At 44.7% G+C, this 24,115-nt stretch overlaps 6 protein-coding genes and 1 long non-coding RNA gene across 8 annotated transcripts; all 7 read right to left on the bottom strand.

Annotated features, from left to right (window-relative positions):
• Positions 1 to 2: 2 nt before the first annotated feature.
• On the bottom strand, positions 3 to 1,914 carry LOC103987254 (transcription factor TCP20-like). The gene is made up of 2 exons (XM_009405500.3): positions 1,777 to 1,914; positions 3 to 1,604 (listed from the first exon to the last, which is right to left on the bottom strand). The coding sequence occupies exon 2, from the start codon at positions 1,530 to 1,532 to the stop codon at positions 732 to 734; it is 801 nt and encodes a 266-aa protein (XP_009403775.2). The 5' UTR covers positions 1,533 to 1,604; positions 1,777 to 1,914; the 3' UTR covers positions 3 to 731.
• Positions 1,915 to 5,042: 3,128 nt separating this feature from the next.
• On the bottom strand, positions 5,043 to 6,430 carry LOC135640908 (uncharacterized). Its single transcript, XR_010497489.1, has 4 exons — positions 6,230 to 6,430; positions 5,625 to 5,859; positions 5,479 to 5,549; positions 5,043 to 5,333 (listed from the first exon to the last, which is right to left on the bottom strand). It is a non-coding gene; the product is annotated as an uncharacterized LOC135640908 (long non-coding RNA).
• Positions 6,431 to 6,930: 500 nt separating this feature from the next.
• Positions 6,931 to 7,805, bottom strand: LOC135639603 (uncharacterized). Its single transcript, XM_065153439.1, has one exon. It carries the CDS (start codon positions 7,772 to 7,774, stop codon positions 7,064 to 7,066), a length of 711 nt encoding a protein of 236 aa, XP_065009511.1. The 5' UTR covers positions 7,775 to 7,805; the 3' UTR covers positions 6,931 to 7,063.
• Positions 7,806 to 10,316: 2,511 nt separating this feature from the next.
• On the bottom strand, positions 10,317 to 11,361 carry LOC135639986 (protein HVA22-like). Its single transcript, XM_065154054.1, has 4 exons — positions 11,235 to 11,361; positions 11,093 to 11,119; positions 10,888 to 11,010; positions 10,317 to 10,803 (listed from the first exon to the last, which is right to left on the bottom strand). The coding sequence occupies exons 1-4, from the start codon at positions 11,279 to 11,281 to the stop codon at positions 10,542 to 10,544; spliced, it is 459 nt and encodes a 152-aa protein (XP_065010126.1). The 5' UTR covers positions 11,282 to 11,361; the 3' UTR covers positions 10,317 to 10,541.
• Positions 11,362 to 11,956: 595 nt separating this feature from the next.
• On the bottom strand, positions 11,957 to 14,627 carry LOC103987248 (protein NUCLEAR FUSION DEFECTIVE 4). 2 transcript variants are annotated; one of them, XM_018827034.2, is made up of 4 exons: positions 14,341 to 14,627; positions 13,905 to 14,196; positions 12,820 to 13,751; positions 11,957 to 12,728 (listed from the first exon to the last, which is right to left on the bottom strand). In XM_018827034.2, the coding sequence occupies exons 2-4, from the start codon at positions 14,172 to 14,174 to the stop codon at positions 12,215 to 12,217; spliced, it is 1,716 nt and encodes a 571-aa protein (XP_018682579.2). In that variant the 5' UTR covers positions 14,175 to 14,196; positions 14,341 to 14,627; the 3' UTR covers positions 11,957 to 12,214. The 2 variants fall into 2 exon arrangements, with proteins under 2 accessions (XP_018682579.2, XP_009403771.2); XM_009405496.3 differs by having other exon boundaries at positions 13,905 to 14,627.
• A 1,346-nt stretch (positions 14,628 to 15,973) lies between these two features.
• LOC103987247 (uncharacterized) lies at positions 15,974 to 19,586 on the bottom strand. The gene is made up of 3 exons (XM_009405495.3): positions 19,449 to 19,586; positions 19,167 to 19,354; positions 15,974 to 17,939 (listed from the first exon to the last, which is right to left on the bottom strand). Exon 3 carries the CDS (start codon positions 17,933 to 17,935, stop codon positions 16,328 to 16,330), a length of 1,608 nt encoding a protein of 535 aa, XP_009403770.1. The 5' UTR covers positions 17,936 to 17,939; positions 19,167 to 19,354; positions 19,449 to 19,586; the 3' UTR covers positions 15,974 to 16,327.
• Positions 19,587 to 19,968: 382 nt separating this feature from the next.
• Positions 19,969 to 23,581, bottom strand: LOC135639739 (cyclic nucleotide-gated ion channel 2-like). Its single transcript, XM_065153615.1, has 8 exons — positions 23,449 to 23,581; positions 22,744 to 23,380; positions 21,833 to 22,048; positions 21,364 to 21,686; positions 21,164 to 21,275; positions 20,815 to 21,051; positions 20,653 to 20,739; positions 19,969 to 20,576 (listed from the first exon to the last, which is right to left on the bottom strand). The coding sequence occupies exons 1-8, from the start codon at positions 23,535 to 23,537 to the stop codon at positions 20,091 to 20,093; spliced, it is 2,187 nt and encodes a 728-aa protein (XP_065009687.1). The 5' UTR covers positions 23,538 to 23,581; the 3' UTR covers positions 19,969 to 20,090.
• Positions 23,582 to 24,115: the final 534 nt, after the last annotated feature.

The raw sequence follows: 24,115 nt of genomic DNA, 5'->3' as shown, positions 1-24,115 counted from the left end.
AAATAACGAATTTGCCCCTTAACTTTTATTACCATACAAATATCCTTAACATCTATTATTAGATCCGCTTATCTACTGCTAATTGCCTAATTCAAATCTTTCATAGATATCGACAAAATATAAGTCATCCACGATGTTTAAAATGACAGATTAGGAGAGCCTGTCTGTGTTCATGTACTTGAAGAGAAGTCAACGACATGTTCTGCTTATAAATGAAAACTCTAATCAAAAGCTTGGAAGGAGACTCTCAGAATCCTTCAGGCATACTATTCTCAGAAACATAATTCTCCCATCCGGCCATGCACTTCAATACAGTCCCAATTATCCAAATTAGATCGAGCTGCTCTTACCCTGCACACTTGTAAGCCGTTCTGGTTCTATCACCAGTGACTCAGTTGCAGGAGACATACTCTTCAAGGCTCTGTGCCATGCACGCCGGAACTCGACAGTGATCTCGTAGAAACAGATTGGCTCAATCAACATGGAGTCGGAATGGTGCAGCGACACAGGTTGTCCACCTTCACCAAGGGATCATAGCCAGCCTTCTGCCCGGTACCGGTCTGCTGCACCTGAATGATCGAGAGACCAAGGATACTAGCTGCGACGACATGAAGAAGAAGTACAGCAAAGAGGAGGTCGAGGATAGGAGCCACTGTAGCTCTCTTTGTTTCAAGATGGTGACAGCCTTCCCTTCGAGTGTATAAATCGAACTCATCAAATTCCAATGTTTCCTATTGCGTCGATCCCTCTGAATTTTCATCAGAGGTGAGAGACTGTTGTTGTTCTTGTTCTTGCTGCTGCAACTGATAACTCCCGGCGTTGTTCCCGCTGCCCTGCGCTATATGCTGATAGAATTGACTCAGTGGCTGAGGCTTAAAAATCCCAACTTGCCCATGTTGCGAAACTGAGATCTCTAGTCCCGGCATCGGCTGCCGCTGGCCGCCTAGCAGTGGCACGAAGGTCATCGGGTTGATGCCACTAGTGGGCAATTCCAGCCCGCTAAACCCAAATCTCGGCATATTCGACACCAGAGGCACTGCCGCCGTTGCTGATTGTAGGAAACTAGCATTGGACCCGTCGACCGGCGTCATCCAAAATTCCGGGTGGGATCGCCCAAGATGACTGCCGGGCGTCGCCCAATTAGCTCTGCTCTGCCCTAATTCTTGGAGGTTGTAGTGGTGCAGGCCGACCGAGGCCGTGGCGGAAGCAGTCGGGGTAGAGCTGGCGCCGGCAGAGGACGACGTGAGGACCAAGGCCGGGATGGATCCGGAGCCCGTGGCGGCGATGATGGAGGGCTCCGCCTGTTGGAGAAGCCACTGGATGGTCTCGCCGTCGGTCTTGTGCCCGAGCTCGCGGGTGAGCTGGAAGATGCGCGCAGCGCATAGGGCGGGCATACGGACCCGGCGACCGCGGCCCTCAACCTTGGTGTGGCGGTCCTTGTTGGAGCTCCGCTTCGGCGCAAGGTGCCGCCTTTGCTCCCCCTTCTCTACTGTGGCTTGCAGTTGGGCATCCACGTTAGGTTGGGAGGCCATCACCACCTGCCGGTCTATGCTCTCTTGGACAGCCGAGCCCACCACCAGTGCCTGGGGCAGCTTCGGGGAAACCTGGGGATTCAATGATGGAAAGAAGGTTGGTAAGTACAAGAAAAGAAGAGAAAGTGATGAAAAGTTGGGAATTTGGGCTGTCAGAGATGGAGATGAAGGGGAAAAGTCTCTCCTTTCTGCTTAAAAATTGAATTTTGCAGCGAGAGAGATGGAGCTGAAGACGAGCAGAAACCTTAAGGTGCAAAGATTGCAGAGATGCTAATCTTTTGTGGGCTTTAAACGGCCTTGGCGAGGGAATGTCACTGGATTCGCCGCGGGCGGGGGGTGGGGTGGGGGGGAAGGGAAAGAGAGAACGGAGAAGGAGATGAAAACAGAAGAAGAACCAGATGCTCATGTATTAATGTCGTCGTCCTTTTTGGCTCTCACTAGGTGGGTCATTCTTTGCCTGATCCATCCACTGTTTGACCTGATTGGGTAGCCTATCCTGACCTGTTCAGAAGAAGACAATGTCATGGATTAAATTCCATTCAGATCATTTCTTTGGATTGGTTCCTCTCCGCCTATGCTGTCACTATTACAGGCTGGAATACATGAATGCACATCTCTTTCTTTGTTTACCATGCAGCCTGTGTGCATCTTCAATACTGGAAGGCCGCCATCAGAGTATATTTTAAGACATTTTAATAGTTAGTGATCCTTGAGAACAGGGGAGAGGGGGTGAGTGGGACTGTCTGACCTTATCAATGGGGATATCATGGAGTCTGGGAACACTTGAGCTCCTTCCTTCCAGGTGGAGCTTTCAGCTGAATCTAGAATATGCAGTAGATCCCAATCTTATAGGCCCTCTGCAATCAAAATTCCACTGGATAAACACTATAAATAAATTGCAAAAAATAATATTCTGAATGACATCAATACCCAGCTACAATCACCCATGAAAACTGTCAGGGATGATCTATGGTCAACCTTGCCTAACATCAATACATGTATACTCACTGTCATGGGAACCTGTTATGAAGGGTGATATCATCTCTCACAAATCTGATGTGTGGGGACTCGATACACTTATACACCACCATATGGCCTCCTGAAGGACTACATCAACCCCTCATGGTTCTCAGAAGTAATACAATTCACCTGGATATCATTTGAAAGAAAAGTATTGGGAATGAAGGGAGAATGGTCAGCAGACATATTTAAAAGAAGGAATGAAGGGAGAATGGTCAGCAGACACACTTAAAGATAGGATTACATGAATCTACTTGGGAGGCTTCATGACCTCAGCTTGCAACTCTAATTTAAGTAGATGATAAGACTTTGAGGAGATCATAACCTTTTTTTTTTTCCGGCACACCTTTGACTTTTGATTGTCATTTTCTTTGATTTTGCAAAAGAGATGGACAAATAAGGTTGCCTGATCTTTGTCTTTCAACTGTTTGGTTGGTTGTTGGATTTCTGACATGATTGTCTGGTGAATCACCTAATTATAAATGGATTGGAACAAACAAATATGATACATGTTTGTCTTCTTGAAATGCCTCCTTTCCCAAAAATTATTCCTCTTGCTTGCATTTGCTATCAAGCCTTGGAAATACTTTTAGTTGCTATTATTTCATTAGCTGCCTAGTGAAAAGCCTGATTTCTAAGACATCCTGATGTGCCAGTGCAGCTGTAGAGGCCTTTCTAATAAACCATTGTGAACTTCTTCATCACAGTTCATATTTGCTCCAACATTTGTCATGAAACATAAATTGCTGTGAATGTAGAATCAAGAAGATAAAGGAAAAGACAGCATAGAATGAATTTAAAAACTGATGATTCAGACTCACCTCACTCGACAAGAGAAATCATTGATTACGCTTCCCGGGCTTCTCCTTTGTCTTTGTGGGAGAAGATTTAGAGCTTGAATGAGCATGGTTGTCTTCGTGGTGTCATCTGAATTAAAGGGAAAAGGTACTCGATACATGATTCTTTATCTTTGCTCCACCATTTGTCATGAAAACCTTGCAATACAAATGAGCTGTTGTAAGTGTAGAATCAAGACGAGGAAAGAACAGTAAAGAAAGGATCACAACACTCATGATTCGGACCCACCTCAGCCAAGGGAAGGATATATGACACCATGGATGATAGGCTTCCGGGGCTCGAGTGTGTAGAATGTTGCAACCATTGCAACTTCTCCTAGTATTGCTTGATGCCTGTTGCTTGGATTGAAGGAAGAACAGAAATTTAGCCTCAGATGCATCAAGCATTCTCTTATTCAGAGCCTTGGCAGGCGGAGCACCTGGCACACTGCTGCAGCACCACCACAGATTCCAACCCACCCCTTCCTGCACAAAGAATGGCATCATACAAGTTGCATTGAACCACCACAGTGTCTCGGTGCTGTGCCGCGGCTTGTCCTCAACGCAGTCATCTTTGCGCAGTCCTCCACCCTCTCCACAGGGCATTGCCAAGTAGAATCTGTTGACCAGAGTATCATTGTCACAAGCAGTAACCAAATTCAGCAGTCACAATAGGTATAAACTTTGTCAGATCATATGCATATGGATCAACAACTATGATGATCTATGTTGCGCACTTCAAATAGTCGGGACTTGTTGAACACCTTCGAGCTGATAGAAGTCCACCATGAAATCTGTTGCCAGTACTGTGCTGTACAAAGAAGAGACCCAACTATATGTCATGCTGATTACCAAACTTAAGATTCCTACAAGCCTATATGGCAGTGCATTTATGCAGCAAAATTAAAGAGGAACAACACAGTGCCCAAATGTTATTGCTTATCTGTGGTTCTCTTGAATTAATTTATTGGTGTGTCTCCTGCTAAAGTGGCAGCAAAAACATTACTCTGATGCACTGAGGTCACTACAACTGACACTGTATCTGGCTGCAAGATAATGGGCTCTTACTGGTGCATGGTTCCTGTAACGGTAGAGCCCTGAGGCTATATTCTCCTCAAAATTCCTGAGCAGTGGCATGAACAGTTCTCAAGCAGCATCCAGTTCACCAGAACAAATGAACAGCCTTCATTCTACCTCCATGGCATCAAGAAGCAGCCACTCATGCACATCTGGTATCTCCTTGGAGTATCTAAACAGCCAGCATTTTATGACAAATCAAAATAGCATTGGCCTTCTCATGAGGATCATGATAATTAATGCCCTGCCTATAAATTGCTTTCAAAGAGCTCACTGTATACTAATCTTAGAATGAAACTTCCTAGGCATTTTGACTCATATCCCAAGAAAAAAAATGCTCAACAGAATAATATTATACTGCTGTGGTTAGTGATCAGAATTTAGGCATTTTAGGAATCAGTACTCTCTTTCATCGGAAAAACAAGGATAGCTTGTACCTTGATGCATAAAGAAGATATAAATGAGACTTTGGTCTAATCTCATTCCCAATCAAGGAATCTTGTTATTGACCTTCATGTGAATGAGCTTGTCGTGAGGCTGCACCCTGATGACAGGCTCATTTGTTGCTCAATCAAGATCAGTTCCAATTTTAATATTATTTCTCTAACCATTCAACATTGTTTTCACATAAAAAATACAAAAGGCTTAATCGAGATATTTTGGATGATCCAAACAAATTAACATTTGCTGAATGTCATCATATGTACCTTCATCAGAGTCAAACTTCTAAAATTGAGGATATCCTCATCTTATAGATACAAGAACTAGCCCGTGTTCTTTCAGCTTCTTGTCAGGCTTCGCAAGATATTGACCTGCATGATAGAAGCATCTTTTCAGAAACTGCTCCATCTTCTCACCAGAATTCTCCCTGGAAAAAGTAGCAGATCACTAGAGTCATGAGGGCAAAAGGGACATCAACAATCAATGAGCTTGATAAAAATGAAAACATTACATTCTAAGACAAAATCAAGTACAAGAAGATTTAGGATAACAAAAAAGAAGACACAAATCACCTTTTGTCAATTATGCACGAAAGTGTCTTGCTAATCATCTTCGTTCGTGCATAACCAAGTTCAGTTGAATGCTGCGGAATAACATATACATACATCACATTTCCGAGAGACCAAAACATAAAGAATTCGAGTGCGATTCTAATTACATAAACCAGACGTCTGGAAGGCAGTCTTCATAATAAAGTGCGAAAAGGGCAGGAAGTTTTGTCTTCTTGGCAAAGTCGCCACAAGCTCCGAACACAGTGATGAACAGTAGATTCCCGTTCACTTGCGTCTAAAATAACCACTTTATTATATTCTTCCGAAGACAAACCAAGCAAGCCACCATTTTCCAGAATCTTTAAAGGAGCTTCTTTGCAGTGGATATAGGTACAGTGACAGCTGCAATGCAATCATCAAAAGTTGGCAATCTAAAGATTAACAGCAGGAAGGAAGGAAGAGAACTTTCCATCGCAAACACAAGCAAAATGAATCGAGGAGAGAAAAATCCATCGCAGAAGGATGGGATTCCTGTTGAAGCACTTGAAGATCACGAAGCATCGAGATAAAAAAACACAAATAGTTCGGAAACGGGATTAAAAATTCCAAATTTACTTCGGTCACGAACAAAAAAAGTTTCAGAGAAAATCGTGAACAGGAGAAAACCCCCGAGATAAGCCAGAGTTGACAACCCGAGAGGCTAACCAGCCATCTGAAACGAACTCAAGTAAGACGGATCCAACAGGGCAACTCCAAATCAGAAGAAACAGACCTTCTTGCTTCAGACAAGGCTCATGTTCCAATTTTTCGGAGAGAGGTCGATTCTTCGCGCAAGAACGCTTCTTGGAAATGATCGGAGGAGGGTCGACGACTCGGAGAATGGCCTAGGCGGCGGAGGAAGAGGAGGAGGAGAATTTGGTGGCATAGTTGGCTCTCTCTCTCCTCCACAACGCCAAGAGAGAGAGAGAGAGAGGTGGCGAGTGCGTCGAAAAGAGACGTTAGGCGTTCTCAGACGTCGAAATGATCCGCTCCATTTCTTTGTTACTATATCACTTCTTACAATTTTCATCAGACCGCCAGTTCTTAAAGTTCGTGGATGGACCCCACAAGTGAGTTAAGAGTCACAAGTCGATGAACGGTCTTGATTTGGGGACGATTGCTGAATTTAAAAGCACAATTGGATGGTATCCCACGCCTTGAACAGATTCTCTACTAAGCCCGGCCGAATCTAACTAATGACTCCATTAACACCTTAACATTACCCCTTCTTACATCATTACAAGATGGTAGTTTGGCAACAAGAAGAACTCCCATCATTTTGAAGAGAATCTGCTTTTAAACCCTTGAAATAAATGAATTATTCTTGGAAGATACTGTGTGATGATGACATGCCAATCATTTGTCGTACATTTTATGGATAGTTTTATTATTAATGATCCGATGATTAATTGAGATCAGCAGTAGGCAAGAACAATGAAAGAGCTAAGCAGCTCATCTTCTTTGCCAAGAAGATCTCCTTCTTTTTTATGTACAGGAATTCTGATGATGAGATGTAATCATTTGTCTTCTCCCCTTTCTCTCTTTCTGCAACCATTCATCATCGTTATCAGATGAGCATTCTGGCTTCCAGCTTCCTCTGCATGTTGACCTTGGCAATGAAGTCCTCCACTCTCCTGTTCAGCTCCTCTGCAGGCAATTCCTCGTACTCCTCTTCCAGCAACTCCTCACGCTCTGTCACCAATTCCTCCTCTCCTGCATCACCTTTCACCTCTTCCTCTTCTTCCACGACGGCTTCCTCATCCTTCTCTTTGGTCTCTTCGAACGAAGGCTCCACCATCACAGCTTCCTTCTCCTTGACCTCGACACTAGCCATCCTCTGCAGGCTTTGGCTTCGGCTTACGTAGTCCTCGTAGATGCCGGGGTGTTGTGCAGGAGACTTCGAGAGTCTCGACTCGCCGACGAGGAAGATGATGATGATGTTGGAGACCACGAATACGAACTTTGGCCCGGAGACAGTGGCGGCAATGTTCGGAAGACAAACTAAGAAGAAGAACTTTACAAAGGAGCAGATGCTGGGGAGCCAATTGGGGCATGACAGAAACAGACCGACCAAAACAACACGTAGAATGTAATGAAGGAACACCAAAAAGAAGTGATTCCTCCTGTAACTCCTCATCGCTTGAAGCTTCTCCATTTTAAGTGGGTCCATAGTTCTAAGGTGTTTGATTAGGAAGAAGGAAGGAGAAGAACAAGAGGTCTGGGACTGCTTTGAGATGAAGGCTTGGGAGAGAAGACTCACAGGAAAAGAGAGAAGCATAGGAGGATGCCGATCCGACTGAACGTAGAGCAGTGCAAGAACATGTATATATAGGGAGAGGAAAGGGAGGTCTTTATTGGTGGAATTCTCACAATCTTTAGCTTTCCCACTCATATTATTTGGTTGCCTTTAGTATGTGGAGGTTCTTTAAAAAAAGCCGAGGGATTGGTGTCACTTTCCACTCTTGCTGTTTGATGGTTTTGATCTGTTCTGAGTTCTAGTAATTTGTCATGGTGATTACAGAGCTAGGAATCTGATCTGTGATAACCCATTAATGTGATCCAACACATTAAAATACCTTGATAGACTTTCCAAAATACAAAGAACATATTCTGTGTGTGTGAGCATTGCTTCTTAAATATGGCATCTCATGTTGCCTTTGAGTTCTTCATTTTAACTTGATAAGGTTGCTGATTTCATGGCTTGTGGTGCATGTGTTCTGTGAAGACATCATATTAACTGGTGACTAACTATTTCTGTTGGTGCTGTCATGAAGAAGGTGCATGTTGAGATGACATTCCAAGCTAAGAAATGAATCTCCACAAAGAATATATGTGATGGAAAGCATGATGGAGACAACCAAAGGGTGATTTATGAAGTGAAACTTCAAATTTTATACAGACCTAAAAGGTGGTGATTACAGCCTCCTCTTACCAACACCCATCATACTCTGTGGTTTACCAGCCAACCTTCCAAAGAAGAAAAAGATGTCACCTTTTGAATGCACAAGCAACCTTCCTTCCATTGGAGCAAAAGATGAGGGAGTAGGGTTTTCTGATAAGGACTTTGGTTTGAGGTGTTTACTACCTTTACATCTCTGAAGCTAGAGCTGCCACCTGTGTGGATCAAGAGAAAGAACTCTTGTGGGAGATGAACACAGAAGGGAACAACAACAATAATCCTATGGCATTGCAAATAATGTGTTGATTGATTTAATATTCTTTTCTTTCTGGTTCTGCCTCATTCTCTCTCATAATTGTTTGATCTCAACATAGTTTATTTGAGAGTTTGTTCATTCTTATCTGGTTTGCTCCCTTTCATGTACCATAGTTTGCATTTGCACCATATAATATGACAATTAGCCTTTCGAATTGTTCTAATCTAGATTGAAATTAAATGGATTTTGAGACTTTAAATTTCTTGGTCAAGAGAATAACCCAAGTTACACTTTGCATTGATTCCCTGGGTGGCTAAAGGCTCTAAACCTTAGGGACTAAGGAAACATGGGGAAAAATGGGGTCCAAAGCAAACAACATGTTTGATTCCTCCTCACCTTCACAAGAGTCCAAGACAAGTGGAATCAGGCTTGAAGTTAGTAGCATGGTCAACATCAGCCAACCCTCAAAAGAGGGTCACAGACAAAATTTTCTTGCCTTTCTACCTGAGTCTAATGGCTGTAACTTTGTACACATGCAATGTTTTGCTGCACAACACTAATTTCTTATTCTTCTCATAAAGTTGTTGCTAGAGCATGAGGGATCATGAAGTTAATTGCAGTGTTGAATGTTTTGTGTCCAAGCTTATTATTGGAATAATTTAGTTTGGAAAGCAGTTTAGGTAGGATGGTGTGATCAGATGGTACTTTTGCTGTTTGTGTTTGTCTGTGTTCAGTTATTTTTATTTAATTTCATCTTGTTGTTTTCCTCAAAAGATTGCTGTTCTTATTCCTTATATTTCATCTTGTGTCTTTGGAATTAAGCTTGGTAAAAAACAGAGTTGAATCATCACTTGAATGCACTTTGTTTTCCCAAAGGAATAGACTTTTAGGAAGAAAATGATTTCACCAATCCTCTCAACTCTCCTTAATTGATGATTTAAAAGCTTATGTGATGGATGAATTGCTGGGATAAAATGATGGCATTGCTCTTGAGCTCTGCTATCTTTGGAGCTCCTTGAATTCATTATTTTTTAATAAAATTCTCTAAAAATAAATATGGCAAATTTGAAGCTTTGATAATTAAGAGTAAATTAAGACATGGAAGAAGCATGTTTCTTCAATTGAATTTTTTTGCTTAAAACAAATATCATACCAAGCTTATTATATATACCTCCTGGTTTATTCTTAGGTTTAGCTTGATCCACAAATTAGTCTATATTGAGCTTGATTTCCAACAAAACCTGGTGATATGTGTGTTCTGACCTTTGATGTTACCAAACAAAAAAAAGATGTCAAATGAGCATTTCCCTGAAGGATATCAGCAACATCATACCCTGTTTATGAGTGCATTGCATCATAAGTTAAACCAAATCATGTTTTGTTGCCATAGAAGATTTAAGATGATCCAGGCAAACAGCCACTTCTTCTTGTTCCTGAAGCCATGCTCCCCAGTATCCAATCATTCTGATTGATGCATAGAAATCTGTTTCCATGTGAGCAACTCCCTACTTCAGATTGTGGTTGGCTGTAGAGTTTCATTCCTTGAGAATCTCTTTAACAGTACATCCTTGCTAAAACATCTCTTAGTTTCAATTACATGAGGATTACACTTTGGTTTGCCAGTGTAAGGATGTATGCATGTCCCAAGCACTTCTAGACCATGTCTTTCTTCCTGGAACATTTTCATTTCATTTGGAGACCAACAATATCTGGAGAACATCATTCTTGAAAGAAAACTTTGGTACAACTCAATACATAAAACATTGTGTGACAAGGTTGACTATACACAGTATTTCCTATGGAGAAGGCAATCTACCACTGAACAGCAACAAAAGAGGATATATTTGTTCTACAGCTGATAATTTGGTCCATAGACAAGCACCCAAAGGATCAATTAATGTTTGCCTTCTTCAGGGTAACAAATGGTGCAAATTTATTCTTGCCGTTATCCTTGTCCTTGGAGGCTCCACTTCTCTTGCTGCTCATGTTCTTGTCCTTGGGAGAGGAAGAACTGCAATCTGCAGCTTTGCCCTCCTCACACTTCCTTAATCGTTGCCTTACAAAGTTGTCATACACAAAGGCAGCACCCCTGAACTGTGGGAGCACCAACCAAGCCACCAATACCAACTTGATCTGATACCAGACAGGTACCCTAATCCAGACCAGAAACACAAGCAATGGTTCACTTGTCAGGATCCTCAGAGAAGAATCAGTAAGGCTATAAAAGCAAACTTACCAGTACAAGATGGACTCAGCGGCCATCTCCAAGAGAGTGAGGAAGGAGTACAGAATCCAGTAGGCTAGCCATTGCTCATCGTCAAGCTTCGACGGGCTCTCGAGGGCCTGAATCGACGCGTACCTGATCGAATCAGCAGACTTCAATCAGCAGAAACATTGAGGATTAAAGACAAACAGGTGCTGGGCGGAGTGAAGTGACTCACAATGGGTAGACCAGCGTAATGGTTGGCCTGCATGCATGTGATACATCAACCAAGCAGACACAAACGCAGGTTAGAGGCAAAGTGGACACAGACAAAATTGAAGAAGAAGAAGAAGAAGAAGAACAGAGATTTGGCAGCGTACCCAGCCAACGAGTGGAGATGGGTGACAACAGTCCACAAATGACCCATGGGCTGATCTATGGAGAGGAGATGAAGCTTCCGTTGTTGGGGAATGCAAGTGTTCGTTCTCAGAAGGTATGTATATATATATATATATATATACATGTATAGGAGAAGCGGGACAAATGTCGAGGTGTAAGAGGGGTGACGTTGACTGGCACGTGGCAGCTTGCGACGGCACCGACCAGATGGGTGAGGTAATATAAAGCGCACCGTCCAAGTCAAAGCTCCTTGGATCCGCGGTCACCACGGAAAAGAAATGAATGAAGAAGGAACCCACCGGAGGGCAATAGGCTGGCTGACCGAGCGGGCCCCACTCTTCTCATTACTCGTTTCGAGCTCTGATTGGTTGTCGTTGCGTATGTAAGTCTTTGTTTACGGCGTTGCCACGTCAAATGCGACAAGCCCATGAGTCGGCGGAGGCACAGCTCAGCAGCTCGCGTCAGCAATTCACAATCGAAAGGGGAATAGAGGGACACGTGGCGATCTGATGTTAAAACTTGAGTTGATTCAAATCCAAAATTATCAAAATATTAAGACAATTATCAAATCATTATGGTAAGAAAATTTTTCTTCTACTTGAATTCTTTGTCCTCCAAATCCAAAAAATAAAATATATGATGAATTATTTTATGATATTGATTCTAATTTTTTAAATTAAAAAATAAAAATAAAAATCATCGATTCCGAAACCGAACCACTGTGTTATATCGAATGCAGACACATCAAAACCGATACATTAGAACACCACAGAATGTACCAACTCTTTTCCAAGACACTACAAGATGATGATACTTCACAAAGAAGATCCACCGATCCATCCATCCTCCGTTAATCTAATGTTGGGAACATGGAAACACCTCTGCTTCAATGGGCAAGCGGAAACAGAGTTGCCAAGACCAAAAGGACTCGACGGCGTCAATGGCGTCTGAGTTCAGATAATTACGTGCGATTACGTCCGTAAAGGTTGAGGTACACGATTCTAGTCCTGTAAACAATGATCATGCTGAGGATCACTGCAATGACGCAAAGTCCGGACATGATTAATGAACTGAAGAAGAAGCAGATTGCTCCTTTGCACTTCAATGGCTCCTCCGCATTCAGTGCAGTAAGTTGGAGCAATTTTCCAAGTTGCAGACCCTCCGAGCTTTGATGTTGGTGTGCTTGTTTTTCCGCTTCGTAGTCGTAGATTCCGCTGGCAACGAGACCTGAGAAGATTAATGATCCGGCAGGATTAGCCACGGTAAGAAAATTGTACAGGGCTCCGAAGTTCTTCAACCCGAACAGCTCGGATGCAGCAGCCGGAACGATAGCCCAGTGAGCTCCATATCCAAGTCCAATCAGCAAGGTTCCGATGTACATCGTTCCAGGCCAAGCCATGGCAAAGAACAGGTGCCCGATTGCCATTGCGACCTGAGAGAACGCCATGGCCACTGGCCTCGGATACGCATAGTCCCTGAGGAGAAACCACATTGTTGCTAGGAGGAGGAAGAAACCAAGAGATTGAGGTGGTGTGTCGGTCTCAGATAAGATGGAGGAGTTCGTACCTGACAATGATCTCAGATACATAGCCTCCGCCTACCCGACCAAGGAAATTCCAAATGCTAATCATGGAGACGAAGATGTGAGTCTCATCGTAACCCAAAGACTCGCTCATCTGCCCAAGATTGTCGATGACAGTCAATCCGGAACCGGATCCCAAGAGAAGGGAGAAGAACATAAGCCAGAAGTCCGCCTTTATGAGTGCCTGCATCAAGGTGAAGTCCTCTCCCCTGTGCGGGCCTCTCCTCTTCTTGACCCGGACAGCTCCATCAGCGGCTGCTTGGAACAGCTTTGCTTGCAAACGAGCGATTCTCTTCTGCCTCTCCAACGCAGGAAGCAGGTCGACATCCTTGGGCTTTTCGTCCTCGAGCTCGCTGAAGACAACCTCGTTTTGTTGTCCTGATTTGCTTGTCTCCTCTTTCGAAGGTTCGGGCAAGAGAAGCTCTTGGACGGGAGAAGCGGCGGCGTCCACACGGAATGCCAGCAGCAGAGGAATGGCGATAGGAACCAGCAAGAGAAGCATCAGCACCACCGTGAACAGGACGATCACGATGTGGCTGAGGTCAAGCAGATCTTCCAGAAGCATGACACCCATCAAGTAAGCAGCCAGGATCAAGCATACAATGTAGATGAACATAAAGCTAGACTGATCCGAAGGTCGCACTTGCCGGTGGCCTCCAACGGGCCTGACGATGAACGCCAGGGAGATGACCACCATGGATGGTCCGACGGCCACCATGAAAATGAGAGCAGCGTGATCAGGTGTGTGCATCATCGCAAAAATCTGCGTCAAGATCGCACCACTGAGCCCTGCAAACCCCTTCAGGATTCCCACTATCGGGCCTCTGCTCCTGGGGAAGTTCTGTACGCACGAAACCAGTGCAGCTGTGTTGAAGTAGGTCTCTCCGTTTGTCCCCACGAATATAAGAATGCACATCTGCGCAAAAGGATGAACGCGACATAGAAGGTCACATATGGAATCTGTCTACTTCTCTGTTTCATGCAACGAGCAAACTGCGATTGCACGATGAAAGAAATGATGGATGATGCTAAGAACAAATCATAGAAATGAAATGAAGTGTCAACTCACCGCCCACAGTGGCAAACGGGGCGCTCTCCCGGTGACGATGAGCCAAACCCAGCCATACCCGAAGAAGTTCTGCAGCACACCAATAAAAAGAGCCGCCCAGAGGGGCAGGATTTCGCAGAGGGTGCCGGCGAGGAAGCCGATGCTGTCACCGAGATCCTTGGCGACGCCGAGGCTGGCGATCTGCCGCTGGTTGTAGCCGAGGGAGCTCTTGATCACCGGCGAAAGGCTGCCGAACAGGTACCCGATCCCAGCGACGGCTTGCACCCACATCCCGGCCACGAACACGAGCCATCTGTTGTTCAACAAGGATCCCAACCTTCCTTGAGGCTTGGCCATTGACTCCCGAACTCGAATCACGCGTTCTCCAGCAAAGATCCGATTTTTTTTTCTCCGTAGAAATCAGAGTAGCGAATAGAATCGATACAAAAAATCGAACCTTTTCTTCCTCCACCGGCTTTGGAAGTTCTCCCTTACCACATCATGCCCGAAAGAATCAACAACAGCGACAAAAGACGAACAGAGGATCGATCATTCCGAATGAAACTTTCCTCCCAAGAGCCCGCATTTTTTATCTTGGAAGGCGCTTCGCAGTAGGATTCAAAGCTGCAGCGGTGATTGAAGCATAACCATACGAATAAACTCGGAGGAAAACAACCAAAATTCTGGGGAGGAAGAACGAGTCTTCCGGCGGATCGAGGGGGGGATGGAACCCAAGGGTCTTATTCGAAGCAGCTCGGGTAAAAGCGCCCACATTTGGTTGTAATGTCGCAATTGCCCCTGCCTCTGTTCATAGTCACATCAGCCATGTACTTGGAACATGGATTGTCGGTGCACACGGGGGCGTTTCTGATTTGATCGCCAGCCGACGAATGGGCTTCCCTGTGCGGGTTGAGACGAGGAACACGTAGATTCAATGATCGGCCCCACTTCGTCGGCCAATCCGACCTCGTCATCTACATCGCACCACCAAGTCAAATAATATACTGACTTATATTCGACTCGATGGAATAATAATATCACAAGCAAAGCAAAGCAAAGTCTCAGGCGACGACTGCGCCGCTACCCACGTTAGGCGTGCGACTAGTATCTGTCAATATCACCACAAACAACACTCTGTTTTATGAAGATTTTTTATGATCTTATTTGGCTGTCATGCCATCGCCGATTCTTTTTTGGTTTCTGTTGCTGCTAGTTGATGAAGATCATGAAAGAAATAAATCACAAATAATAACGATGATAGCAGGAGGCACAGATGTGATCGACAGAGATGGAAGCATAGTGATCAGAGGAACATGTTGTGGACAGCTCATGAAACCTGTTTATTTGGCCTTGGAAGGTCACCAGTTTTCCTTGTGCCTCGTTGGAACAACCCGAAATGGGATCTTGCTTTCGGCTACTTTGATCAGATCGAGTCGCACTGAATCTATTTTAAAGGCACCACATGAAACATGATAATAAAGAAAGATTTGCTCGTTGACTCCAAATAACCAATAGACTGTCTCTTGATCATTGTGGACCATTCAACATGCAGGTATCATCATATACACCAAGAAAGAAGGCCAAAGGTGCACAAATGGGGGGACATCTCCAAAGCAAAGCAAAGAGCCAACTGTACTGTCTTTGTCGGATGCACAATAAGTTCACCAACCACTATATCAACCATGTTTAATGGATCAGAGGAAAATGAGATGATTATAACCATAGACGAGCAGAGGGAACACCTTAAAGTGTAGCACAGGAACACTAACTGAAAATAATGCCTTTTTCTACTAAGAACAAGAATTAACACATTAATTCTTAGCTAGTCCTCTCAGTTCATGTCATTGAGACAACTTGAGCCTCCAAATGGTTTGAGACTGGAAGAAGGTTTCCATCAATAGAGTATTCAACGAACAAAGAGAATGTTGAGATAATGAGGATGTTGATATTTGTAACCAGGTGATAATGAGGATGTTGAGATACACGAAGATACTGTAGTGGTGGAGCAGAAGGCAGCATGGTGTGGATTCCTGCATCGGTCTTGCTGACAACGTGGACAGGCGGAAACCTGCACAAGGAGCACAAAGAGATGCAAGTTCACAGTCCTATCTATCTGAAGTTAATACACTTGTTTTGTCAGTCGCTTCACATTGTCAATAGCACCAACAAAGGAATTGAAGAAAGAGGAAAAGAACTAGAGGAGCTCTCGCTGTAAATATGGAGCTTCATCTACCATCAGTACATGCATGAAATGCAACTTACTGCGCCTTCACACACTTCACAGACACTTGAAGAAAAGGTGTCATACAGGTGAGGACGCACAATTGCTTTACTGAACGGTTGGGGGCAAAGAGAAGGCAGATACTACTAACACACAAGGCAAGGACAGCTTTCTGGTGGAAGATTCAGCAGGTATAATTTCCATGCATAGCTCTGAGCGTTTATCAGCTTTCTGAACTCAGCACCAGAAATTTTCTCTTGCTACCTTGATCCACACACAACTCCACAATGTCTCTCAGCTTCTCCATCAGTTCTTCCAGACTATCCACCCCATAGCTCCTGTAGTCGAGGTCTTTCTTGTATCGCTGTTTGTACAGAGCCTCAAATGTGCCAAGGGGAACCGGACAGGAATAACAAACAAGAAGCTCTTGTACTTCGTGTCTTACATTTTCAAATTGGTCCTCGAATTCATCTGCTGCACCTAGAGCAGGATCGTCATTTTTCCCATCATCAGAAAGCTCATCAGAGGAGCAACCTGAATGAGGAGAAATGCTGATATCCATGTTTTCCTCCAAAACTTGCTTTCCCTTCTTATCCTTCCTCACCAAGGCTGATGTTCCAGGGTACTTTTTCGCATCAAAATAAGCAGCATTGCGAAGGCATAGCAGCTTTTTGTGCCCTTTGCCAACCACAACCAATGCATCAGCCATTTTCCTGATAAGGTTGACCAGCTTACAGACTCCATACTCGGCCACGTAAAGTGGTCGTCCAAAGAACTTTAGATACTCTGAAGGAACCCGTACAAGAGGCATACTTCCACCAGACATCTCAAGCAGCCTCACTATTTGGCCCTTCAAACCCTGAAGATCTCCTGGCCGAACCCACCATGCTTGTTCTTGTGTGACATTCTGATCCATCCCTGCACCTTCACTTAAGCCAGATGGGAGACTCTGAGATCTTGATGAAGTAAAATAAGGCCCATTTACTGAGTTACTGCCGCTGTACTCAGTCATGGAATATGAAATTCTGTCAAGTCCTCTGCGCATTGAGTTAGAATTGTAGCAATAGCCTCGATCATTGTTTTCTCCACCATATTCATTTTGAGAAACTCCTTTGTAAACAATGGCCTCCTCCTCATTCTGAAAATCTAGGTTCGCTCCTATATTGCAATTTGAGAGACATCCAGCATGATCAGGTATGCGGGGCATATAAGCCTTTGCAGGAACAAAACCTTCACCACGGGCTACACTAGGCCAGTCCCAAACAAATCGGCCAGCATTGCTGAGAGCTGAAGACACACCAACTCCAGCAGGGATTACAAGGATCACAGTGTACCCACGTTGGCCAAGTATATGCAAAGCAGGAGCAAAATCTACATCCCCTGAAATCAGCATGATAGATGATGGTGGTTGATTGTCTAGTGCAAACAGAAACATATCAACCAAGATAGCCTTGTCAGCAGCATCTTTTCTACCATTTGGGACATCTACCAGTTTAACCCCAGTTCTTTGGCAGCCCTCTCTCAGCCTTCGGGGAAAGGCATTGAAATCTCCATAAGCGGAGAACATTGTCACAGCTCCTTTAATGACAGGGTGAACTCGTAATGCCATTCGGATGTTGCCAGCAACATCTTCTGGGCGAACATCACTTGGGACTGGGCAATTTTCTATGTCCCAAAGGATTGCCACAGGTCCATGCAAGGTCCCACTTTGCTGGTTTTGTGTTTGAACTGGTTCAGTCTCTGAACTTGTGCAGATGGAGTTTGAGATATTTGGAGTAATGATTTTTGGTGAAGGGCTTCGACTGGCCATTGCTTTATCTTCGTAAGCCATATTCCTGTTTATGGATGATGATAACAAGTGAGAAAAAGGTAATTTCCAACAGAACACAGTCATCCAGGAAGAATAAAGGAGCTGCACAACTTACATAGAGCATGAAGGAAAATTAACTAGAACATCCAGAACTAGTTATAGAAGTCCTCAAGATAGAGATGATGCAATCATACTCAGATGCTTGTCCAAAAATTAGAAATGATGTCTTACTATCAGATTTTCAATAATGCCACGTCTAAGCTTCTTGGTTGATTTGTCAATCAGAACAGAACACTTAAATTAAATATATTTCTGCCAAAAATGGTTATGTTATAGAATAATATATAGCTGGCTCCTTGTTATACCTATTATTAGGTAACAAAAACTCATCTTTTGATGCACATCCAATTTACATGTCAAGTTTTAACTTCACCATATCAAAGAGCAAATGTGCTGAGAGCTCCAAGCTGATTTGTATCACTTGTACTAGTCATGAACCATTCCCATAATGTACATTATGGCAGCATTTAATAACACTAGGGAATATTTGACTCTTCTAAGATACCATAGTAGCTTAATCACATGTCATGATAACAAATTGATCCTTGCAATAACAAAATATGATATTCCCAAAATAACAAATTATGATACTTGCTGAATATTTACTTGCTCTACAGTAAAATGATGATAAAGCTGGATTTGGCATTTTACAGTCTTTACATGCTTATAATAAATCTCATCTCTGGTTTGTAGTTTATACGGTACTTCCATTAGGGAGTGGAGAAACAAATTTTTGTGGTTGCAAGATAATAAAACCAGGGGCATGAAGTGACATGATCAAAAGCCGGTCTTGCTAGACTATCAAATTTTAGCATTTTAAGCATCAACTGTTGTTTAACTAAAGAATTTTATTTTATTAGGATTGTGTAACTAGAATATTTTATCACATGCCTTCCCCGCATAGCTTAGCAGGGGTTTTGAGCCTTTCTTTTTATCAGCACATATGATCTTAACTCAAACCAAATTTTCCAGATTGTCAAATAGACAATCTTCAATCATTCCCTATCAGTACTACACGGCATATGAATACTCTAGCACCACTAAGAAGAGTGACTGTTTTCTCATCAGATATGTGAAATACTAATATCGCCGACCCGCTCAATATAGACTAGCATCAACAGATAACGAGCACAAGTCCAGATCTCCATGCCCGAAACAGTGTTTTGTACAAAGATGGGAAGAAAAATCATACCTTTAAACCCTCGTGGAAATTGATTCCTCCGAAAGGATAGAAACCCTAACGAACCACCGAGCCTAAACAGCGAACGCTTTCGAAATCAAGAACCCTAAACAGCAACCTCCCTCCGACCGATCAAAGATCGTTCATCATACAGGACAAGGCAATTCCCCCGAACTCGCAGCAAAGAAAAGATGACCCTTCTGGAACAAAAAGGTGAAACGGGGATCAAAAACATCAGATCATTCCGAAGGAATAATAGGATTTTCATCCAAATTACAGCGGCTTGAAGCTTACCGACGATCTGATTCAATCGAAGATCGGGTGACAAGGCGACGATTTCGACGGAGATCGCAGCAGAAAAGAGCTGCCTCCGAACCGACTTCGATACTTTGGACTTGGGGGAAGCAGGCAAGACAAAAGCGAGAAGACTCGTCTCTCTCATCCTTACATAGCGGATACCATGTGAGTCCACTACACGAACAAATCCCACCAATCGAGCGCCGCACCCAGACCATCATACCGAGCACAGATCTTAACGCAGATCGAAACCGTCCGATCGAAGGAACCAAGAAAATGGTTATTGTATTAAAGAAAAGAAAGGCGGTGATATCAAAATAAGGAAATATAATTAAATTAAATTAAGATAGTTAATCAAATTCAGAAATAACAAATGATTCTTTGGCAAAGAACAATAAAATCTCATAATGTTTTTTTTGTTTTTTTGAAATTAAATTTTCTTCAAATTAAGCTGACCATTACAGTAATTAAAAGATTAAAAAAACATATAATACCTTTTGTAACTCATTAAAATGTTTATTTATTCCTAACCTTTTCCACCACCAAAATAAAATATAGCAAACCTTCATGAAATTATTCTTTCTTGTCTAATTCTTTCATTTATTGGCATTATTTTGCTTGCAGATCCGAAGGAGTCAACTATTCGAGATGATCATGAGGTCGGATTGACATGAAGATGGCAGCGTACAGCCGAAGGCGTTGCTCGTTGTCACCGAGCTCGGCTGGCTGATCCCTCGTCGCTCTTGTCTTGGTCTTGTAGCGCCGCCAAGCGAGCTGTATGTTCACGGCCGCCCATGTTCTCCAGTTGGTCGAGTAGTATCTCGCTGTTCTCTTGAGGCGATCGTTTGCGAACTTGTATCTGAAGTGCTCGGTGATGTATCGCAGGTCGTTGGCGTCTAATCCGAAGGCCTCGGTGTGGTCGACGCACGCAAAGGTGGCGGAGGAAGCAGGCAGGCGATCGGTGAAGGGACGGCGAAGGCACCAGGAGAGGAGTTCATCGCCGAGGAAGTTTCCAGGGCCCAGCATGCACGTCGCCACCACCCCTTTGCTGAGCCGTTGGCTGCTCTGCAGGCGCCCGCGGACGACGAAGACCATGCACTGCACGGGGTCTCCTTCTCGGATCACCTGGCTCCGACGTTGGGATCAAGGTAAGCGAAACTGCGATGAAGAACACCAGGTTGGGATCCCTTTGCAAGCGTACCTTTTCGTCCTTGGAGAACACCATGTGCTTAACTCTGTCACATATGTTGTCGAGGATGAGATCGTCCAAGTTTTGGAACAAAGGCACCTGAAAGATAGATTCGTCACACATGGAATGACGCTGTTCGGATCCTCCAACATGTAGACCAAATGCCAGAGTTACCTGTTTGATGAGATCAAGGCAGAGATGGCGCCTGATGTCTCGCCGCAGCCCTTCCGGCAAGTCTTTAACCAGGTCCACCTCGTCCTCCCCTCTCATTGCAGCCCATCTCTGGCGTTCGTACTGCCTCACTCTCTGCCGCAATCGCGAGGGGAGCTGCCTCCGCTTCATCCACCATTCCATGTCTCGGCACCTCAGCTGCATCTTCCTCTTCCTAGCCATGACTGCATGCAAGAACACCTAAAATTAACTCACAGCTGTTAGAACACTGATCGCCGAGTATTATCCTATGCATGTGTCGATCCAAAGAACCCATATCGAACGCATTTCATGAACTATATGCAGTAGTTACCTGAATGTTTCCGATCAGCAAGGTGAAGAGCATGAGGCCACCTAACACAGTTGCAATACCAAACATCACCTCAAGCGATTGACTTGTGGGTTCGAGATTGTTGCCGAATGTGCTGTATCAAAAACAAGCATTGCATCAAAATTCTTTCAGCAGAATATGATTCATGATCTTTTGTTTTCTTTTCCCTTCCAAACGACTACCTGAGAGTCATGAGGCCCCAACATATAGGATAGAGAACCTTGACAGTGAGGGAGTTGCTGGAAATAACAGGGAGAGCCGCATCATAAATACCGTAAGCAAAGGGTCCATCGGCACTGAAGCATACACCATTCTGGTTTCTGATGGAGGTGACATTATTATAGCAGGACGCTCGATCCACCCCAGATGGCAATGGAAGCCGATCACAAGCTTCCTTGGAGCATGCCAGTGATGCAAAGCCACAGTTGTTCTTCTTCTGGCATTGCTGTTGGAGGCACGAGGAAACACGTTGGATTGCAAGAATGTACCAGCAACCCCCGGTAACCTGAGATTAGCAGCAAAGTGCACAACATCTACCCATTTTAGTAGCAGAATAATCTATGCCACATCTAGCAGTTCACTAGTATCGATCAAACATGACTGCACAAAAGGAAAAGGCAAAAGCGGTAGTATTTCTAGTTCATTGCTTACATGAGAGGCAATGAAATAAGCAATCAAATTGAGGGCGAAGCCCCACCAGATGGTTCCAAAGATGTAACCAGTGACCTGCTGCATGCTCCTCATCATGCATATGCTGTGGCAAACCTTGGGAATAAACTGGAATAAGAGTATCAGCAACAAAATGTTTGCTATCGACTCCATCTCTTCTTCTCTAATCAATCTCGGCAGAACCAACCAGAAGAACACCTGCACGGACATGGAAGATCACACAAAATACGAGGGCCAAACTTGTCCCCAGATTCCATGAGTAGAGTTTGTCCAGTCCTGATCTTTAGCATTGAACAGAAAAACTACATAGACATGAAAATATTCCATGTTTTGTATCATGTGTTATCGTCATTGTAGTCATCAAACCAACATATAGAACTTACGAAAAGATCATCCTAAGAGAATGCATTTCTACCACCTAAGTTGTGTCGACAGGTATCATTCGAGCCCGAGAAACGATGAGAGAGAGTCTTATAATTTACTTACTCTGGCGAGCGTGAGTTACATCCAAAGGAAAACGGAATCACGGCCGACGACAGCGAATCTACTCCGTACATGGCAGCGCTACATCGCTGACGGTGTCAGATCGAACGTGACTCCGCGTGCCGTACGTGCATACATCTGGGTGAGGGGATGATGTTCTTCCCCCAGCACTCAATCCGATACGTTTATTGGATATATATATATATATATATATATATATATATATATATATATATATATATATATATATATGATTCTGCTTTCGATCGATGTTTCTCCAAGCATGCGTATTATTTATGGAGCATTATATGCAGATTGCAGTTGATAGCTATCACGATAATTACAGCAGAGGAAATGTTGGAAGAAGATTGAGGCATAGGAATTTAATGGATGCGATGATGTTCGAGTACCTGAGGGATGGGGAGGATGACGAAGAGGTCGAACCAGAAGGCGGTGGCGGAGCGGAGGTAGTGAGCGGCGATGGCCTTGGGGTCCCAGACTAGCTTGCCGCACCCCACCACCAGCGACTCCCGCGACACGTACGCCAGCCGCAGTTGCACCCACGCGTGAACTACCTGTGCCGCGTCCGCGCAGGTGCGCACAGCCGCCACCGCCGCCGCGTACCTGCCGTCCACCTCGACGCACCCCCGGTTCCCCCGCACCCCCACAGCGTACAGGAACAGCGGGTCCGCCGCCAGCGCCACCGCCCGCGCCAGCAGCAGCCCACGGTTCCACTGTTGCACACCCCCGCTCCGCGGATCCAGCACCGGCCCGAACACCCAGGCGGGCCGCCGTCGCCGCCGCCGTCCTGCACCCTCGGTCGGTCTCCTGGCGGCCACGTGGTGCTGGATGGGTATCATCGACGACCCCGCGTTCGCCTCCCACTCGAGCGGGTGGGCACGGTCGCAGCTGGTGGAATGGAAGGCCGGGACGCCGGCCTGGGTGCAGGCGTAGCATTCCACCGCAGCCGAACCGGCGCCGCCCCCGCCACTGCCAGAGGCGTCATCGTCGTCGGTCCTCCAGCAGCGGACAATCTTATGCACCCACCTGGAAACAGAGATGAAGGCTGAGATAAAGATTGCTTGGATTTCTTTAAGAGTAGAGGTTAAGATTACCGGGAACGCAACGTGTCATCGGCGGCGGAAACGCCGGGTAGGTTCATCAGCCCGGCGTGATCACGAAGAGAGATATCCGACAAACTCATCGTCGCCTCTCTTCTCGGCCTTCTCCTTTTCCTCTGAGTCGTGGGTTCATAAAGTATAGATGCCACTGCTATGTGCAATAGGCGCTGAACTCAAGTGGCCATAGCAGGAGAACGAGAGCGGCGCTTCGGACCCCGACTTAAGACACGACGTAAGCTCCGACAGGAGGACGTGCTCGCCGACTCCTTCGATATGACCGAAGTCGTGAGTTACGTCGGAACGCAAGTGGGATCAAGCTCATGTCCCATCGACCACGATCTTCACGTTCCACCGCCGCTTCCTTGTCATGCTGTTGATCTACGACCAGGGTTTGAATGTACGCAGACGGCCACGGCCGGAGTACGCGAAGGAAGCTATTGCACGCAATAAAGGTGGAGATCGCAAAGTAGTTATGATGATGTCCGAGTATATGTACGTAACAAAGTAGGCGAAGGGTTCTTGTCAGAATCTAATTTCTCTTCCATCCTGAGTTCCTTCTGCCTCATTCTACTGTTGCGAAATCGGGAAATCTACGGCGTCATATGCAGCAATGGGTAAGATGCTTATTGAAGGCCGCAGTGGTCACAGTCTTAGCGACTAT

Source organism: Musa acuminata, chromosome BXJ3-6, assembly GCF_036884655.1.
Source record: "Musa acuminata AAA Group cultivar baxijiao chromosome BXJ3-6, Cavendish_Baxijiao_AAA, whole genome shotgun sequence".
NCBI classification, from domain to species: Eukaryota; Viridiplantae; Streptophyta; class Magnoliopsida; order Zingiberales; family Musaceae; genus Musa; species Musa acuminata.
Note: the sequence above shows the minus strand (reverse complement) of the source record. Positions and strands in the feature narration are given on the sequence as shown.

Coding starts and splice junctions, on each gene's coding strand:
- LOC103987254 (XM_009405500.3), bottom strand. CDS start 1,532: ATGGCCTCCCAACCTAACGTGGATGCCCAACTGCAAGCCACAGTAGAG.
- LOC135639603 (XM_065153439.1), bottom strand. CDS start 7,774: ATGCTTCTCTCTTTTCCTGTGAGTCTTCTCTCCCAAGCCTTCATCTCA.
- LOC135639986 (XM_065154054.1), bottom strand. CDS start 11,281: ATGGGTCATTTGTGGACTGTTGTCACCCATCTCCACTCGTTGGCTGG. Junction 11,120..11,234: donor CATCTCCACTCGTTGGCTGG/GTACGCTGCCAA, acceptor ACATGCATGCAG/GCCAACCATTACGCTGGTCT. Junction 10,804..10,887: donor GCTGAGTCCATCTTGTACTG/GTAAGTTTGCTT, acceptor GGTCTGGATTAG/GGTACCTGTCTGGTATCAGA.
- LOC103987248 (XM_009405496.3), bottom strand. CDS start 14,240: ATGGCCAAGCCTCAAGGAAGGTTGGGATCCTTGTTGAACAACAGATGG. Junction 13,752..13,904: donor CCCGTTTGCCACTGTGGGCG/GTGAGTTGACAC, acceptor CCTTTTGCGCAG/ATGTGCATTCTTATATTCGT. Junction 12,729..12,819: donor GTATCTGAGATCATTGTCAG/GTACGAACTCCT, acceptor GTTTCTCCTCAG/GGACTATGCGTATCCGAGGC.
- LOC103987247 (XM_009405495.3), bottom strand. CDS start 17,935: ATGGCTTACGAAGATAAAGCAATGGCCAGTCGAAGCCCTTCACCAAAA.
- LOC135639739 (XM_065153615.1), bottom strand. CDS start 23,537: ATGAGTTTGTCGGATATCTCTCTTCGTGATCACGCCGGGCTGATGAAC. Junction 21,276..21,363: donor TGGGGCCTCATGACTCTCAG/GTAGTCGTTTGG, acceptor TTTTTGATACAG/CACATTCGGCAACAATCTCG. Junction 21,052..21,163: donor TGCTGATCGGAAACATTCAG/GTAACTACTGCA, acceptor AGTTAATTTTAG/GTGTTCTTGCATGCAGTCAT.